This window comes from Erithacus rubecula (assembly GCF_903797595.1).
Source record: "Erithacus rubecula genome assembly, chromosome: 26".
Lineage (NCBI taxonomy): Eukaryota > Metazoa > Chordata > Aves > Passeriformes > Muscicapidae > Erithacus > Erithacus rubecula.
The window spans coordinates 1,353,544-1,371,983 of record NC_136678.1 but is presented as its reverse complement, the minus strand read 5'-3'; the positions used below and the strand labels follow the sequence as shown (position 1 = coordinate 1,371,983).

Sequence of the window (18,440 nt, the reverse complement as noted above, 5' to 3'; positions counted from 1 at the left end):
CTGCTAAAATCCAGTGCTGCCTTCATATATGCAAGCTTTGGCTTGCATTTAGGGCACAAGAAGGCCCTTCCAAGTCACCTGCTCAGAAGGAAATCAGCTCTGCAGAGAGCTGTGGGCATTGGTGTGCCTGCTGCCAGGGGGGGATGAGGGGCAGATCTCAGGAGGAGGATGCAGCAGCCACTTGTGTGTGTGTGTGCAAGGAAGGGTCTGGCTCAGGGCTCAGCCCTTCCAGTGAATGTTTCTGTGTCAACAGGGCTCACTCTGTTAACCAGCTGACATGAGCTATGTGTGTTTAGTTTTTTGTGTCCTGTAAGAGACCAGACACTACCTTTCTCAGCAGATAACCCTTTGGAGGAGAGCTGCTTTCCATTTGTGCTTTCTGAGCAATTTCTCATGCTTTCCCAAGTGGAACAAACTAGCCCAAGAGGCAGAAAAGGGAGGAAAGACCATTTCCACACATATCCTAAATCCATAATAGAAAACCAGTTTTTTCCAGGCAGTGGTGCTGTTCCCCTGGGTCCTGCCTGCTGAGTGCTGGGCTCTGGGTGCTGTGCTTGGCTCAGGCTGTCCCTGACACAGGACTCTGCTTTGCCTTTAGGTTCAGCATTGCTGCCTTCACCAAATATGACCCAGTAGCCCCTGCTGTGACATTCACCATGTTCTCAGGTAAGCTGGAGAAGAGCATCTTCTTCACCTGGCTGTGTAGGTTAATCAACAGCTAGAGGGAGCTCATAGGCTATAGGAAATAGAATAAATATAAGAAATGCACCCATATGTTATAGAATCATAAAATGTTTTGGGTTGGAAGGGACCTTAAAGCTCATATAGTTCCACTCCTTGCCATGGGCAGGACACCTTCCACTGTCCCAGGTTGCTCCAAGCCCTGTCCAGCCTGGCCTTGGACACTGCCAGGGATCCAGGAACAGCCACAGCTGCTCTGGGCACCCTCACCATAAAAAAATGTATTTTATTGATTCTTCTCTCTATACTTTCTCCTTTTAATCCCAGCTGCTGGATCCAGTGCAGACACAGCTCCACTCTCAATGCCAATAATCGCTGGAATCATTGTGGGATTTCTTCTGACACTTGCAGCTGTTTTTGCTTTGGTTTACTGGAAACAGCTCAAAGCAAAGAGGTGAGCATGAGCCATGTGTTACCTGTTGAGTGCAAGCTGATATACCCAACCTTCAGTGCCAAGCCTGGGGGAGAGCAGGGAGAGGGTGTAAAAAGAGCCTTAGACAAAGCAGCACATGGGCTTGTGGAATTGTGCCTGGCAAGCTCAGGAGCAAAGGCAGAGGGGAGAGAGGAGCTGCCCATGTGCAGTTGAGTCACAAAACCCTACAGGTGTGCAAGGCAGTGTGCCTGCCAGTGGTGCACAGTACCTCATGGCACTGATCTCTGCACTGCAGGCAAAAGTTACAGCTCCTGTGCTTTGATTCTAGAACCAAGAAGAGCAGCCTGCCTCAGGAAATGGTGACCTACAGCTTGAGGTGAGTGCTGGAGTTTGTCCTCTGTATGGCCCCACTGCAGCTCCTACTTTCCTTTACCTGCTTCCTTTTTTCTGGTTTGACTCAGGAAAAATCCAACTGTCGCCTCTCCTCAGTTATTTTGTAAATCAGTCTTCCAAGTTCATTATTTATTGCCCAGCTCCATTCTAAGCCAATGCATTGTCTACACCTCCTCTGTGAGTTTCTGCAGCAGGAGAATATTCTCATCACCCTGAAATCCCTCCCAGGATTTAGTCTGGGCAGTGAGGTGGGCTATAAACCATCCCTGTGTGCCTCCAGTACCACAGGTCTCACAGCTGGGCTGTCTCTGTGGCACCTGACTGCCTGCCCAGGCTCCCAGTAACTAAGGCAAGTTTTCCTCTGGGCTTCATTTCCTGCAGAAACGTCCACAGACCTGTTCCCCTGCAGAACTTCAAGCAGTACTATGAGATGAAGACAGCAAATGCTAACCATGCTTTTTTCCAGGAGTTTGAGGTGAGATGAGACCCCCTCCTAGAGATGACACTTGGTTTCTCCACTTGGTGGCTCCTGCTGTTGGGTGTCCAGTCTGGAATGCTCCTCTCAGAGCTGGTCACCCAGCTCTAGCAATCCAGCCACCCTGTGGAGCAGCCTTGGAGGCTAAAGATTGGATGGACCAAGTGATAAGCAGTTCCTTTGCTCAAAACCTGTTTTGTTCAAGTTCTGCTCAAAGCAGATGTGAGGTGAACTAGCACAGAGCAGAATGCCCAGCCCTGACTGGAGGGGAAGGTGGGAGGGGTGGCAGTGAGAACCCCCCTGACAGTGTCAGAAAAGAGCCAGAGGGAAGGTCAAGGAGCTTGAGGAGCTTCACCTTGGGCTGCCTTCCCTGGGTCCCACTGCCAACATCTGCAGCCTCTGGCCTGTTCTGCTGCAGCATCTTCAAATTCCCATCAGCAATTTCAAACCCTCCTCAGATCACCTTTTTCTGGCTTTTTGAGTGAGGATGGGCATAAGCAGATGTAGCACCAGATATTTCTGTTTGCTCAGCAGAAAATCCTCTGAACTTTGTAGATTTCCAAAGCTTTTCCCCCCAGTACTTTTCCTTTTAAATATGAACAGTGCTGTTGGAAAAGGCAGTGGGAAAAGCCACCATGGCTCAGAGGGCACAGTGAGGGAGGAGTGGAGCAGTTCTCTGTGTCAGGGTAACCCTCCTTACCCTCCAGACAGAGCCACTGGCCATGAGCAGGGAGCTGAGCTGGCCAGGAGCTCTCCAGAGGAATGTTTGTGCTTATCTCCCCCCTGTCCTGCAGGAGCTGAAGGAAGTTGGGAAGGAGCAGTCAAAGGTGGAGGCTGAGCTCCCAGCAAATGTCTCCAAGAACAGATATCCCCATGTGCTGCCCTGTAAGTGCTGTCTCCTCCCTTCTCCCCCAGCATCCATGGTGGGAGCTCACAGGGCAGTGCTTAAGGACAGGCTCACCTTGCATTGCTGCCAGGGTCAGTGCCTGGCTCCTTTCCTGGGAGCAGGAGAACTCTTGAAATGGGCCTCAGTTTCCATTTTCCTGCTGGAGACTCAAGGCTTAATGTTTGAGCCACCATCCTCCCCAGCTCCTGCAGTGGGCTCTGGGTGAGCCCAGCTCAGCATGGAGTCCATGAGCTTCACTGATGGGCCTCATGGCCCCAGTTGTGTTTTGCAGTCCCCTGCTGGCCCAGCTGGCAGGCAGTGCTCCCCTTTCCCTGGAGAAGGTGCCTGGCAGAGCACAGAGCCTCCCTGCTGGAGCTGCTGAGGCCTGTTAGCCAGGTGCCATGTGCAGGTGAAGGGCTGCCCTGGGGCTCACCTGTGTGTGGTGTCTTTCAGATGATCACTCTCGGGTCAAGCTGAGCCAGCTGGGGGAGGATCCACACTCAGACTACATCAATGCCAACTTCATGCCTGTGAGTGCCTGCTTGCCTTCCCCACTGAGATACAGGGCAGGGCACAGTCACAGAAACTGGCCTGAGGCAGAGTGTCCCCTTCTGTGAGGGCTGGTGGGCATGAGATGCTGGTGAGGGCACAGCTGGCACAGGCCAGCAGCAGCTGGGGGAAGGTGGAGGTGTGTGGGTGTGGCTGCAGCCTGTGAGTGGCAAGTGCTGTGCTGCAGAGGTGTGAGTGTGGGAGGACTGGCAAGTCTCTGCTTTCTTCTCATGGACTGTCTGTCCTCTTCCATCACCTCCCAGCTTACTGCCCTGTCTCTCTGCCTGCTCTTTTTCCTTCTGGTCTGTGCAGCTGCAGTTGAACAACCCTGGAGTTGTGCCTTCCTCCTCCCTCTGGGAGGTGTTCCCAGGTAACAGGCAGGGCACACTGCCTGCATGTGCTGTTGTGTGCATCTGTGGGGCATGTGTGTGTCCAGGGGCAAAGGAATGCCCCAAGACCTTGCATGCTCACCCTGCCCTCAGCACTGAAGGGGAAGCACAGGGGTGATCTAGATCTGTCTTCCTCTGGTTAGACTGAATGAGGAACTGCTTGGAGGGAAATGGTGTGGGTCACTTTATTCCAAATATGCAGGAAGTGTATGCTGGGCAGCTCATGCTTCCTGTGAAATCAGCTGCTTCTGAAATCAGCTGCCTGGGAACTGTGCCCATGGGGGCTCAGGAATTTCTCCTTCTACCACAAAACCAGACCAGGCACTGACTGGTGCCAGGGCAGGACCCACCTGCCTTGGCAGCCTGCTAACTCATCTTGCTCTTGTCTGCCTCTTGCTCAGGGCTACACATCCCAGCAAGAGTTCATTGCCACCCAGGGGCCCCTAAAGAAAACCATAGAGGACTTCTGGAGGCTGGTGTGGGAGCAGAACGTCTGCAACATCATCATGCTGACAGTGTGCATGGAGAATGGGAGGGTAGGTCTGTGCCAGCCCAGCCCTGGTGGTGTCACCTGAGCCCAGGCCTGGGTCTGTGGCCTCCACAAAACCCTGCTCTGATATGGCTCCAGGATGAGCACAGTCCACAGCTTCCCTGACACACAGTTTGGGGAAGAGAGGCTGATCTGTGCAGCTCAGCCTTAGTGTGGAGCAGGAGCTTAGCTAGAACCATGCCCATCACCCTCAGATGTTTCTGCAGAATCTGAAATTGCCATTTCCGGGTGAGCCACCTCACCTGGACTGTTCCTCCAGTCTCCAGGTGGATGAGACCCACACAGGTCCTTTCTTTCTGGAGGAGACTGAGATCCAAATGAAGGGGATGTGCAAAGCTCCCAGTGGGAAGGGGAAACACCCCTGCCTGTTCCCCAAGACCTGTCCTGGCTCCCCTCCCAGCTGTGGCTCTCTAGGTGCCCCCTGGGAGCCAGAAGATCACCCAGTCCCTCACTGACCTCACTGGGACCCTGTCCTGCCCTAGGTCCTCTGTGATCATTACTGGCCCTCAGAATCTGCCCCAGTGTCCTATGGGCAGGTGCAGGTCCACCTGCTGACGCAGAGCAGCTCTGAGGAATGGACCATCCGGGAGTTCAAGCTGTGGCACGTGAGTTCAGATCCCAGGGGACGTGGGGACCCCTCAGGGGCTTGGGATAGGCACTGGCATTTCTCCTCAGTGCTGGCGGCACCTTTCCCTGCCATTTGTGGGGCTCAGAGAAGATCCAAGCCCTGAGGAGCAGTCTGTCCCTTCAGATGGGTGGCACGGGCGTGTCCAGCATGTGTCATGCTGCTCTCCACCCTTGTTCTCTGGTTTCCATGTCCCTGCTCTAGGACAGCCTGCACTTTGGCATGGCAGGGGCTGTGGGGGAGGATGGAGGAGCAGAAGCCACCAGGCAGTGCAAACCTGTTGCAGTTATTATGTTTGGCATCACCACCAGTCCTTTATTAGAAACTTTTCATGACTTCTTTCTGACAACTCTGACTCCTTCCCTCATAGGCAGCTTCACACAGTACTGACTGCTTTTCTTACAGGCAGCTCCACACAGCTCTGACTCTTCTCTCCTCTCTGCATGACTGGCTCAACCCCATCTTGTCCTTTTCCTGGCCACCTAACCCTGTCTGTCCTTCACACAACATCTCCTCACCTTACCTGTCCTTGGCACAACTGCATGTCTCCCCCTCACAGCACAGCCAGCACACTCCATCCCAAACTGCAGCAGACTCTGGGTCTCAAGCTCCAACTCAAACTACAGCTGTTGGCCAGTTAGCCCATTCATTTATCACACCAAACTCATTGGGCAGGCAAGATGCTCCCACTCCTCAGTAACCCAGCTGTAATTCATGAGGAGAGATTGCCTTCTGTGCTGTCCTTTCAGCCTATCTTCCCACACAGAGTGAGGCTGGCTGCTCCTGCAGCTGAGCCAGGTGTCCCCAGGTGGTGGTGGCAGGGCTGTGGGTGTGAGCTGCCAGTGGGGGCTGCACATCCTTCCCCCCCTGCAGGAGGGCCAGCGGGCAGAGCGCGCCGTGTGCCACCTGCACTACACAGCCTGGCCCGACCACGGCGTCCCCGAGTCCAGCACCTCCATCATGGCCTTCAGGGAGCTGGTGCAGGAGCACATCCACAGCAGCAGGGGTGCAGGGCCCACCCTGGTGCACTGCAGGTGAGCTCTGTCCCATGGCAGGGGGAGACAGCAGGGGGTGAGGGTCCTGCTCTGCACAGACAGAGGGAAAGCAGTGCCCAGGAGACACAACTGCTCTGTGAGTCTCCTGCACACCTGGTGAGGGGTACAGGTGTGCTGGCAGCCTGCCCCCAGCCCCAGGGGAGATGGTCAGCACCCACCCAGGACAGTCTGAATGGCTCCTCAGCCCCATACCCTGCTAGGGTAGCAAGCCCCTGAAAGGATGTGGACCCTTAGAACATTATTGTTACAAAAACAAGTAATTTATATTGTTAGATGAAATATTAGTAACGTTAGCCATGTTTAATTCTCTTCCTCTTACAATTCACCCCACCCTCAGACATGCAAATATCAAGTGTTCTTGAGAAATTTATTCCTCTTACCTGTCTAATACAAGGTCTGGTGCAAAAATCAGTTTCCCAGGATGGTCGATTGAGGTCCACATCAAACCAATCATTAGAACTTCCATCCAGCAGCTCTCCAAGAGTCTTACTTGAGACTGACTCAATGAAGCCTAGAGTAATTCAAACAGCATAAAATAAATCCACTTGTTAAATGCTCGGTTTTGATAAGGAACACACGCCTGGGTGTGCTTGGGTAGTGCCAGGAGCCTTTGGGAGCGTGTCCAGTGTCAGGAGGGAGCCCCGGGGCTGTGAGTGATGCCCTGCCCCGTGTTTAACCCTCTCCCTGCCATGTGGCAGCGCTGGCGTGGGCCGCACCGGCACCTTCCTGGCGCTGGACCGGCTGCTGCAGCAGGTGCGGCAGGAGCGCGCCGTGGATGTCTTCGGGGCCGTGCACTCCCTGCGCACCAGCCGATACCTGATGGTTCAGACCCTGGTGAGGCCTCTGCTCCCTCCTCCCCACCCCTGCCTTCTTGCTGTGAAATTCACATGGTGTGAGCTGGCCAGCCCCCCCAGGCTGCTGCTCAGCCTGTGTCACTGGTGTCACTGTGTCATCCTGCTGCTGGGAGCAGCAGCTCAGCTGGAGTGGAAATTGCTGGGGGGGTCTTCAGCTGCTTCATGCCCTGCTAGACCCACAACAGCAACATCCAGAGTCTCAGAGACCTCCAGGAGGCTCAGGAACACCCTGGAGCACTGAGGAACAGGATCAGGCCCTTTGCAGGCAATTCTTAGCTCACACCATGTTGTTGGTCTGTGATGCTCCACGGTCTGTCTCCTGTCCCCAGTCCCTGGGGCTGGACAGGGTGTCAGCATTGCCCTTCAGGGGAGAGACCATACCCCCCTCTCATGCTGTCTCTGCAGCCTGACAGTCTGTGCTGCTGTCTGCCTTTGCCTTCCAGTCCCAGTACATCTTCCTGCACAGCTGCATTCTGGAAAAGATCTTGGAGGAACCTCTCCTGGATGTATCAGGGACAGAGAGGTAAGGCCTTGCTGTGCTTTGCCCCTCTGCCCAATCCATAACCCCTCGTGGCAAGCCTTGGCTCCAGGGCAGAAGGCCAGGGAAGCCCAGCCAGCCATCCCATCTGGTGCTCTGGTGGGGTCAGCACCAGGCAGGACAGGGAGCCCAGCACAGAGCAAAGTGCAGTCTCTTGGGTACACCAATGCCAGAGATCTGCAGAGCTGTGCTGGGGAAGGCATTTCCCTCAGCCTCTGTCTTCCCAGCCCACAGGCAGCCCCAGAGATGTGTACAAACTGGAGGGGCTCCTGGCAGCTGGGTGACATTGGAGTGTCCCTTCTAGTGGAGGCCAAGAGGATGGGGCAGGGTTCAGCTGGGCATGGCTTTGACCACCTCTCTCATTGTCTTGGGGCTACATATGCACCTGTCTTTGTGGCCAGATTGTCTCCTCCCTCATGCAGAGCAGGGTGTCCTTGTCCTTGCTGCCTCTTGGGACTGAGCCCTGGGCTGTGTCACCCCTGAGACCTGCCCCTGTCTGGGGTAGAGCAGGTTGTCACAGGCCAGAGCTGAGCTGGGGTCTGGGACACCCCTGGCATGTTTGGAGTGAAGGTGTGCTCACAGCCCTGTCCACTTCTGCAGACACAGCCTGGGTGCTCTGAGTGAGCTCAGCCTCACCCTGTGCCCTGGCTCTCTCCCCAGGTCCTGCCCCATCCCTCTGAAGAGCTTTGCCCAGCACTATGCCCAGAAGGCAGCCAAGTCCCACATGGGCTTCCTGAGGGAGTATGAGGTGAGAGCTGTCCTGGGCAGGTGCAGGGGGTGCTGCCATGGCTGTGTGTGCTGAGGGGACCTAGGGGGTGATTGAACCTGCTGGGACTGGAGGACACCCTGTGAGTGCCTCCTGAGTGGGTCCATGCCCCAGTTCCCTGAGTGGGTCCATGCCCAGTTCCCTGGGTGAGTCCATGCCCAGTTCCCTGGTGGGTCCATGCCCAGTTCCCTGGTGGGTCCAGTTCCCTGGGTGTTCTGGCAGGGTCCCCTCCCCACAGTGCTGCATGCTCAGGCACAGATCTCCCTCATGCATTCTGCACTGCTCAGGCTCTGTGCACAACCTGCCTTCCCAGGCCCCTGCCTGCACATCAGAGCCTCTCCTGGCAGCATGGCACAGCCCTGGCTGCTCTTGTGCCACTCCTGCTCAGGCTCCTGCATGTGCAGCTGTGGCCTCCCTCTGCCAGCCCAGGTGTCCTGGAGGCTCTGGCTCCTCCTGCTCCTGACCCTTCCTGCTCACTGCCTCCTTCTCTCTCCCTCACCCTGGCAGGCCCTGCTGGAAGCTGTCAAGGAAGAAGCCAGCTCTGCATCACCATCTTCAGGCAGCCAGCAGACACGGCCCTCCTCCAGCATCCTGCCATGTAAGTTCTGGGACACCCTGCATCCTCTTCCTCCTCCTGCATGGAGCCAGGCTGGACCAGGACAGTAGTCCATAGCATAAGAAAGTATTTTGAGATTTTGGTGGCTCTCCCAGAAGGTCACTGAGGCGTTTGGGACTGGGACAGGTGGGTTTGTTCAGCCTGGAGCAAAGGGCAGATCTTACTGCTGCTTTCAGCTACCTCTGGGAAGGCACAGAGAAGACATGGAGCCTTCTCAGAGGTGTGCCATGGAGGGACAAGAGACAAGGGGCTGACTTGGGAGGGCAATCCAACTCAGTAGAAGGAGTGGTGAATTTCCATGAAGATGTCAAACACTGGAACAGTGGCCCAGAGCACCCATGGGCTCTCCATCCTTGGAGAGAGGCAGATCTCCATTGGCTCAGACTCTGAGTGACCTGCACTCAGTTTGGGATAGAGACCTGTCTTTTGGGAGCCAACTTCTCCAGGCTGGAGATGAGCACTTGGATTTGTGTGGCAGTCAGTCTGTAAAGGCTGTTGGAGCTCAGGACTGCCTTGAATCCCTCCAGCTCCCACTTCCTTTGCAGATGATCGCTCCAGAGTGAAGTTCTCCCTGCTGGAGCAGGGCCCTTTCTCAGGACTGCTGCAGGTGTGGCGTGTGCCAGTGAGTGTCACCCCCCCCAGTGCCCCCCTGAGCCTGGGTCCTGACCCTGCAAAGCCCCCAGAGCCTGGGTCCTGACCCTGCAATGCCCCCCCAGAGCCTGGGTCCTGACCCTGCAATGTCCCCCTGAGCCTGGGTCCTGACCCTGCAATGTCCCCCTGAGCCCTGACCCTGCAATGCCCCCCCAGAGCCTGGGTCCTGACCCTGCAATGCCCCCCCAGAGCCTGGGTCCTGACCCTGCAATGTCCCCCTGAGCCTGGGTCCTGACCCTGCAATGCCCCCCCTGAGCCCTGACCCTGCAATGCCCCCCTGAGCCCTGACCCTGCAATGCCCCCCTGAGCCTGAGCCCTGACCCTGCAATGTCCCCCTGAGCCCTGACCCTGCAATGTCCCCCTGAGCCCTGACCCTGCAATGCCCCCCTGAGCCTCGGCCCTGACCCTGCAATGTCCCCCTGAGTCCTGGCCCTGCAATGCCCCCCTAAGCCCTGACCCTGCAATGCCCCCCTGAGCCTGAGCCCTGACCCTGCAATGCCCCCCCTGAGCCCTGACCCTGAAATGCCCCCTGAGCCCTGACCCTGCAATGCCCCCCTGAGCCTGAGCCCTGACCCTGCAATGCCCCCCCTGAGCCCTGACCCTGCAATGCCCCCCTGAGCCCTGACCCTGCAATGCCCCCCCTGAGCCCTGACCCTGCAATGCCCCCCTGAGCCCTGACCCTGCAATGCCCCCTGAGCCCTGACCCTGCAATGCCCCCCCTGAGCCTGGGTCCTGACCCTGCAATGTCCCCCCTGAGCCCTGACCCTGCAATGTCCCCCTGGGTCCTGACCCTGCAATGCCTCCCTGAGCCTCGGCCCTGACCCTGCAATGTCCCCCTGAGTCCTGGCCCTGCAATGCCCCCTGAGCCTGGATCCCCACCCTGCAATGCCCTGAGCTCTCTCCTCCTCCTGACCATTCCTGCAGTACCTGGGCCAGCAGAGCTCCTCTCCAGCAGGACAGTCACATTCTCATTCCCCCCAGGGCTGCAGCTCCAGCAGGGACTACCTGGCTGTCCAGGGCCCTGACAAGCTGACCATGGAGGACTTCTGGACCCTGGTGTGGGAGCAGGATGTTCACACAATCCTGACACTCCTGCCATGGCAGGAGAAAGGGGAGGTAAGGCAGTGTGCCACCTGTACCATGGCAGGGTGGGGATCAGAGTGGGAGCTGGAACAGCTGAGCTCTTGAAACTTCACTGCCCCCTGAGTCCTGGGTGCAGCTTAGCTAAAGCTGTGCCCTTCCTGTGTCCAGGTGCTCTACAGCTTGTCTTGGCAGACAGGTTCTGTGTGCCCCCCATGCCAGACTCAGCTGGTGCCATCAAGCTGCATCTGTGGGGCCAAGGGCAGCAGCTCCTGCCCTGCCCAGCCAGGGTGACCCTGGCTGAGTAGATTACATCTCAGGGCTCTGAGCAGAGCTGACAGGCAGCTCTGGGTTCCCAGATGAGCTGCTGAACCTGCTGGTGCTTCTGGAACTGCCTCAGGTTTTAGGTGGGGGATGAACTTGATGCCTTGGGGTTTAGCTTTTATATTTTCCAGAATCTATGCTGCTTAGTGTGTAACTCTGAAACTTCATGTTAGGTGTTAGTGAGTTCTGTTCACAGGGTAGTTAGACAGAACAATTCCTTCCCAGCTGGAGAATCAAGGACAACCAGTGCCCAAAAAGCAGAAACAATGGCTAAGGGAAGGGGGCTGAGACTTCACAGCCTGGGGCTGTGGTTGGATAATTGACCCCAATGTGTAAATGAACCAAAACTTATAAAAGTGTAAAAGACTCCTGACCAGGATCCATCTTGGATTAGATCTGGGTGCAGCCCTGGCTGGGCTCTTGCACTGCTCAACAGCCATCCTTTCAATAAATACCTATTTCATTCCTTTTGCTCTGTCTAGTCTCTGTTCCAGCTCAGCCTTTCCAGGCAACAAACTGACATGGGGAGATTCTGGGAGGGCTCTTGGGGCAGCCCCACCACAGACCCTGAAGCCAATGACTGACATGACAAACCATGATCATCAACAGAAACCAATTTCTTGTTGCACACAGGTCCCAGGTGAGGAGTGCTGGCCCCTGGAAGGAGATTCTCTCTGCACCAAGATGCTGACCATCCAGTGTGACTCAGAGAAGCTTGTCTCGGGGTGGAGATGTTCCCAGCTCAAACTGAAACACGTGTGTGTCCATGGGGCTGCCCTGGCTCCCACCTCCTGGGGTGGGGGTAGGTCTGTAGGGATCTGTAAGGGCTGGAGGGTCTGTGGGGCTTCTCCAGGCTACAGGAGCAGAGTGCTGGCAGTCCACAGATGCAGGAGTGAGTCTGGATCAGCATCCAGAGCTGAGTGGACACAGGAGATACTTGGCATAGGCCCTGGAGGGCAGGTTCCTGCAGTGTGGCTGGTGGGCAGTGCCCCAGCAGAGATGCCTGGATAGCTTTAGAGGCTGGCAGGAAGCTCAGGGAACCCTCAGGGTGTGAGAACTGGGGCACCTCTGCATCCAAACCCACCCATCCCTCCCCAACATCCACATCAGCTCTTTGTGTCTCCCAGGAGAAGAAGGCAAAGGAGAGGCAGGTGCAGAGGTTCCTGTACACTCTGTGGAGCAGCAAGAAGCAGCCTGATGCCCAGAGCCTGGTGGAGCTGCTGCTGGCTGTCAGACGATGCACACCCCACTGGAGGAGAGTGGGGCCTCTCCTGCTGCACTGCAGGTACCCCAGCCCCCCCTGCATCCATGGGAGCCTCCCACCCTGGGAGCACCAGGCTGCACAGTGCCAAAGAGCCTCCCCCTGCATGCCCTGGGGCGTGTGGGTACCTGCCCATGGGAGCCAGTGGAAGTTCTGAGCCTGGGAGCTCACAGGGCTCTGCCAGGGGCTGGCAGAAGACAGGGCTGGGCTGGGGGGAGCATGGGTGAGGCAGGAGTTCCCAGGCTGAAGTGCCCGGACCATCCCTGGGTAGCTGCAGGGACACTGGGAGCAGCCCTGATATCCTCACAGTCCCACAGTGCCCACAGTGGCTCCTTGGGCTGGCCCCCTCTTCCAAAGGGGTTCAGCTCAGCCTGGCCTGGCATCAGTGACCCCCCTTGTCCCTTGCAGTGGTGACATGAGCCAGATGGGGACACTGATCTCCCTGGATTGCCTGTTGCACCAGATGAAAGCTGAGAGAACTGTGGACATCTTTGGTGTGACCTTCCAGCTGGCCAGGAGCTGCTGCCTGATGACCCCAACGCTGGTAGGGGGGGAGCAGGGGTGGTGGGCAGGGTGGGGCAGAGTGTCTGAGCTGACCTGGCAGCATCCTGCCCTCTCTGGGTGCTCCCTGCTGCCTGGGAGCCTGTCCAGCCTCAGCAGGGATTTATTTCATTTGCCCCCTCCCCACCCTGTGGCTGTGCCAGCCAAGGACTGAGGGCACCAAGCAAGAGTTTCCCATCTCCTCAGTTCTGAGTTAAGATCACTTAAATTTCCTGTGAGCTCACAGTAAATCAAGGCACTGTGCCCATTGCACTGGAGGAAGGGTGGAGCACTGGGTCAGCCTTCACAATCTGCCTGCTCCCCCTTGCCTCCCGGGCACAGCTGTCAGCCTGGGGACCCAGAATCTGCTGGGTGTCCCCTTGGCCAGTGCCTCTCCTGCCACCTCCCCCAGACCCAGAGCCTGGTGTCACAGCTGGGGCTGCCTGCCAGGGGACAGCAGGACACAGTGCCCCATTAGCAGTGCCCTGTGGGCTGTGGCACTGCCTGCTGGGGCTGCTCTGTGCCAGCCCTGATGGGCACTCGTGGCACCAGTGCCCCTGGATATGCTTCACTTCCCTGGAAACACTCCCCACAGGCCACAGCACAACTGGGGGAGATCTCTCCAAGGCTTCCCAGCTGCAGAGCCTCCTTCAAGGAGCTAATTACATTGTTAATTAATGTGAACCATGTGTGTGGTGGCAGCCAGAGCAGGGCAAGGCGTGTGCTGCCCCTGCTGCAGAGCTGCTTTGTGCTCCCCAGCCCAGCCCTGCAGGGCACAGTTGGCCCATAAAGGCACAACAAGTGCCCATCAAACACTGCTGTCCTGCTCAAGGGGGTGCAGAGGAGCTGCATTCCCTCAGAGCAGCAGGGCTGCCCTCCAGCCTCCCCCACCCCTCTGGGGGCTCACCAGCTCCTTTTATTTTGGCTGGGTCATCTGGAGGCAGCAGATCTTTAGTGAGGAAGCAAAGGGGAAGATGAACCTTTGATGATATTTGTGGATAACTGTCATGGATATTAAGCCCCAGCAGCTCCAGTGTGGTGTGTGTCCCTGGGGATGTTCTCTTGCATGTGGCCATCACTGAGTGTGCCTGGGCTGCAATCAGCCCTGGGCTGTCACTGCTGATTTCACAATCAGACCTGACTCATGGAAACTCTGCTGACCTGGAGCCTCAGCTATTGTGTGACCATGGCATTCCCAGCCCTTTGGTGAGGCTGAGCCCCAGCACAGGCAGGAGGCTCCTTGTCACTTGTGGCTCAGCCAGAGCTGTTGGGAATGCTGCTGGAGCCCCTCTGATCCCCCCTGGCCACTGCCATGTGATGCCAGCCCACACCATCTGCAGGCTGGCCTTGTCCTGAGTACAGCCCCATTTACCTTCCTCACTCCTGGTTTGTAACCTGGTGTCATTTTGGGGCAGCCTGGATTTTGGGCAGCACCTCATATCACACACAGGGGACCTGTGACCTCTGAGCCACATTTGGACATGATGGATCAGTCTGGTGTTAGTAAAAAGAGACAAACAGCACAGCTGAGCTGAACCCACACAGATTTTTCTGTACCTCTGTGAGGCTGAAAGCATCTGCCCTGATCTGTCAGCAGCTGGCTCTGGTACACTGGGGCAGCACCAAGGGAAACTCCTGGTGCAGAGATCTTCCCTCATGGCCCCAGGTCACTGCCAGACCCCAAGCCCTCCAGCTCCCTGCGTGCAGCATCACTGGAGTTGCTCTTTGCTCTTGTTTTGGATGCAAACACCACAGCACATCCAAAGGCCACTGGGGCACCTGGATTGAAATTGTTCTTCTCCAGCTTGGGTGGGATGTTCCTCTCAGCCCCATCATGGGGGGATGAAGAAGGGGAAACAAACATGGGTATAAGAGGCTTGCTTTTCCTTTCTGGGTGACTGGTGACACAGACCATCATGGACTACTTGGGAGAGCAAATCCTGCTCTGCTGTCAGACACTGTTCCTTAATTAGGATGTTTTAAAGCAAACTGCAGGGTTAATCTGTGACCTGGAGGTTCTCTGTCAGAAACCTGACTCTGACCCCCCTGTCTCTCTTGCAGGACCAGTACATGCTCCTGTACACCTGCATCCAGGACATCATTGCTCAGAACCAGCCCTGACAGCACCTGGCCCTGGCTGGCACCTTCTGCCTCCCCCTCTGCAGGGTCTTGCACAGAGCTGGGGATGGTGAGGGCCCCATGGGACTCCTGGCACAGAGCAAGCCCTGCAGAGAGTGGTGCCCACCCCAGGCACTGTCCCCAATGGGGTGTGAACTGTGACACGGGGTGTCCTGGACAGATGGACAGTGCCCTGACACATGGACAGTGCTCTGTACAGAGGGACAGTGCCCTGGGCACATGGACAGTGCCCTGACACATAGACAGTGCTCTGGACAGATGGACACTGTCCTGGGCACATGGACAGTGCCCTGACACATGGAAAGTGCCCTGGACAGATGGACAGTGCCCTGACACATGGACAGTGCCCTGGACAGACAGACAGCCAGGGTGCTGCCATGCACCCCTGCAGCCTCTCAGTGCAGACACAGTGGGACTGGACAGGCTGCTCTCCTCTTCTGGGCACCTGCTGAGGTTGCTGGTGCCTGGAGGGTTCTCCAGCCCCCTCACTCCACACTGGGGCTCTGGTGCCCAGTGGGAGCATGGAGCACTGTGATCTGAGGTGCCCATGGGCACTGCTGTGTGGAGCTCTCAGATGTGCTGTGGACAGAGCACTGGGAGCTGGCTTGTCTCAGCTGCTGGAATGGCCTTAGGTACAAACAATAAACAGCCCTAGGAAAATGTGTGCTTGGAAGGGAGGCTTGGCTTTTGGGGGGTCCAGCTGATGAGCAGGCTGCAGCCCAGCAGCTGTTCTCCAAAGGGCAGCACTGGCCCCAGGATGGGACACAGCAGAGTCCCTTGGGCACTCCAGATGCTGCAGCCCATGGCACAGCAGCTTCCAGTCACTCTCATCTGCTTCTTCCCCTGAGGCAACACTTCTGCAAAGTCCAGCCCACCCAGAGCTTCATGAGGAAGGGACAATTTTCAGATGCTCATTTTCAGCTCCCCAGCACTAAGGAGCAGGGCAAAGCTACCTGGTTCAGCTGGTGTTCTGGTAAGCAGCTGGCAGGCTCAGCACTGCTGCTGCTCTGGGAGCTGGGTTGTCTGGGCAAGGACAGTGGGGGCATGCACAAGCTGAAATCACAAGAAACAACTCAGTTCACTGAGCTGCAAGTGCAGGACAGAAGGAAGAGTTAAAGAAAAAGAAGATGGTTTCACAAGCATTTTCCTCATGGGGCCCTGTTCACCCTTCTCCCCTTCCAGCAGGGTGGGGTTAGTGCAGTCTCAGTGTCCCCCTGCACACAGGACACCTTCTGTACTGCAGACAGAGCTGCTCAGACTCCTCTGCCTCCGTGTGCTCCCTGCTCTGCTCCCAGTCCAAGCAACAGCATTCCTGGGCTGGGGAAACCAGGCAGTGCAGAGCCTTGGCCCTATAGAGAAATGGGGAAACCAGGCAGTGCAGAGCCTTGGCCCCATAGAGAAATGGGGAAACCAGGCAGTGCAGAGCCTTGGCCCTATAGAGAAATGGGGAAACCAGGCAGTGCAGAGCCTTGGCCCCACAGAGAAATGGGGAAACCAGGCAGTGCAGAGCCTTGGCCCCACAGAGAAATGGGGAAATCAGGCAGTGCAGAGCCTTGGCCCCAGACAGAGCTGGTTTTGCTCCCATGCTGGACATGCTGTGTGTGCAGTGCTGGCCTCAGCATAACCCAGAGCATCCTGAGCTGCCCATGGCCACCCTCACTCCTCCTGTCCTGCATTGTCCTGGGTCCTGTTGCTGTTTGGGAACATTTCTGTGTCACCACATCTTTGTGCCAGGGTCACCCAGCTGTGTGATGTGACCCATCTGTCCCTGCTCAGCCTGCACAAGTGACCATCCAGCCTTGTTCCACTGCTGTTCCTGAGGAGATGCCAGCATGCCAGGGGCTCTGCAGGAGCATGAGGGACTACTTCCAACATGAAAAGGGCTTGTGAAGCTCAGTGGATGTTCTCATGTGCACAAAAGAGATTTATGATGTTGCTTTGAGAGGAGCCCAGCCCTTGCCCTTGCTCACAGGGAGCCTGATGGCTTTATGACTTTTATGTGACCAATAACTCCTAAACCACACTGGTGGTGCTGGATGAGGGTCACAACAGGGAAATGTTTGTTTCCAGAGCCCTGCAGGCAGGATCAGTGGTGTTGGGCTGTTGGCTGCACACGAGGTCCCTGTGCTTTGCACCTGCCAAGTGTGTCTGGGCCACCACTGCACACACCAGTGCATCCAGCAAGCAAGCTGCAAAGTCAAACCTGGTCCAAAGAATGATGTGCCATTTGTCTGCCCAGAGTATGGAGCTGACAGGCTGGTGAAGTTTAGCCCTGCCCAGCAGCACAGCATCTCACCAGTGCTGGGGGTTTTACCCCAAGAGCCCCCAAGAAGGGGCAGTCTCAAGGACCATGTGTGCTGCTCACACGTGCACAGAGCCCCACCTTCCTTAGACCTGCACTGGAAGCAGCTCTGATGTGCAGCTTTCACCCTCCAGCTGCATCCAGCCTTTAAAATAATTCTTGGGCTCCAGAACAGCACCTTTCTGCCAGGACCACTCACACACACCCCTGGAAGAACAGTGGAAATGCTGATGCTTTCAGACTGGAGACTCAGTCCCATTCATTTGTAGTGCTCCTCTCCCTGCTCCACCCCAGCACAGCTGACCTGCAGAGTGTGTGAAGGAGAGCTGCCTGTGTTGGAAGGAGTGGGAGCTGCTGCTGTGGGAAAGGGCTGGTGTTGTGCCCTCAAACAGGGCAGAGGTGACCCAGACCTGGATCCAGCTCCAGCATCACCCTGCTGGTGCTGCTGGGCACAGCCTGGGGCTCTCCTGGCTTTGAATGGCCCAGGAATTCTGGATCAGAGCATGGTTGGTCTTCAAGGTGTGTGTTACCATCAGGCTCATGTTCAAGGTGTGCAGTCTGCACTCAACACTGACAAAAATTGCACCTGTATGTCCCTGAATGGGTTATGATGTTAAAACACCTGCTGCTCATTGTCTCAGAGGATTTCAAGATCTGTGGAGTGCCCTACCTGCAAAGAAGGGCCAGTCACAGTGACAGGGAGGATGCCATGGACCAGCAGGAGCATTGGGAGGGCCACAGGAGGCTGACCAGGGGTTTTGCCCTCTAGGGCCTGGCAGCCAGTGTGTGGGACTTGTGCTGCCTCCCCTGCATGGGGGGCACTGTCCCTCCTGGCTCTGCATCACCCCTCAGCAGCCCAGGGCTCTGCAGGGACAGCTCCTCCCTTGCTGCCAGGGGCACCTGCCAGGGTGTCCCTGCAGCCCAGCCAGGACTGCCTCCTCCAACATGAGCGGCTGCCAGGGACAAGGAGAGGCAGGAGCCCCCAGACTCTCTCTGCTGTTTTCCCACAGTCAGAACTGCCCTGTGGTGTTCAGAGTCACCACTGGGCTTTGCTCAAAGCCATGTCCTGCATGGAGGGGCTCTGGGCCTGACTCCACAGCTGATGGCAGAGGAGAGAAGCCTCAGCATGGGACAGAATTGCTTTCATGGAGAAGAGCAGAACATCATCCACATGGGACAGCATGGCCAAACCCTGGGCCACACTCTGATGGCAGTGACCAAGCAGAGGGGGGGTGAGTTCTGCAGGCACCTGCCCCACACCAGCTCATCCTGGGGCTCAGCACAGCATGGGACTGTCCCTCCTCCTGCATGGGACTGTCCCTCCTCCTGCATG

At 56.8% G+C, this 18,440-nt stretch overlaps 1 protein-coding gene across 5 annotated transcripts in view; it reads left to right on the top strand.

The window, feature by feature from the left end:
• The window catches only part of LOC306812470 (receptor-type tyrosine-protein phosphatase V-like), a 36,902-nt gene extending 21,739 nt beyond the window's left edge, over positions 1 to 15,163 (top strand). The window contains exons 21-40 of one of the 5 annotated variants that reach the window (XR_013776857.1): positions 599 to 666; positions 1,009 to 1,135; positions 1,443 to 1,490; positions 1,889 to 1,982; positions 2,777 to 2,867; positions 3,322 to 3,398; positions 4,208 to 4,342; positions 4,839 to 4,961; positions 5,855 to 6,015; positions 6,735 to 6,870; positions 7,334 to 7,413; positions 8,089 to 8,176; positions 8,702 to 8,792; positions 9,356 to 9,432; positions 10,443 to 10,577; positions 11,499 to 11,667; positions 11,976 to 12,150; positions 12,535 to 12,670; positions 14,728 to 14,952; positions 15,092 to 15,144. Coding sequence is in view for 3 of the 5 variants with exons in the window: in XM_079327093.1 (XP_079183219.1) it covers positions 599 to 666; positions 1,009 to 1,135; positions 1,443 to 1,490; positions 1,889 to 1,982; positions 2,777 to 2,867; positions 3,322 to 3,398; positions 4,208 to 4,342; positions 4,839 to 4,961; positions 5,855 to 6,015; positions 6,735 to 6,870; positions 7,334 to 7,413; positions 8,089 to 8,176; positions 8,702 to 8,792; positions 9,356 to 9,432; positions 10,443 to 10,577; positions 11,499 to 11,667; positions 11,976 to 12,150; positions 12,535 to 12,670; positions 14,728 to 14,787 (2,071 nt within the window). In the remaining 2 variants the exon portion in view is untranslated. Of the gene's footprint in view, positions 1 to 598; positions 667 to 1,008; positions 1,136 to 1,442; positions 1,491 to 1,888; positions 1,983 to 2,776; positions 2,868 to 3,321; positions 3,399 to 4,207; positions 4,343 to 4,838; positions 4,962 to 5,854; positions 6,016 to 6,734; positions 6,871 to 7,333; positions 7,414 to 8,088; positions 8,177 to 8,701; positions 8,793 to 9,355; positions 9,433 to 10,442; positions 10,578 to 11,498; positions 11,668 to 11,975; positions 12,151 to 12,534; positions 12,671 to 14,727 lie in introns of those variants that run through there. The other 4 variants (XM_079327093.1, XM_079327092.1, XM_079327091.1 and 1 more) reach the window with 4 other exon arrangements.
• Positions 15,164 to 18,440: the final 3,277 nt, after the last annotated feature.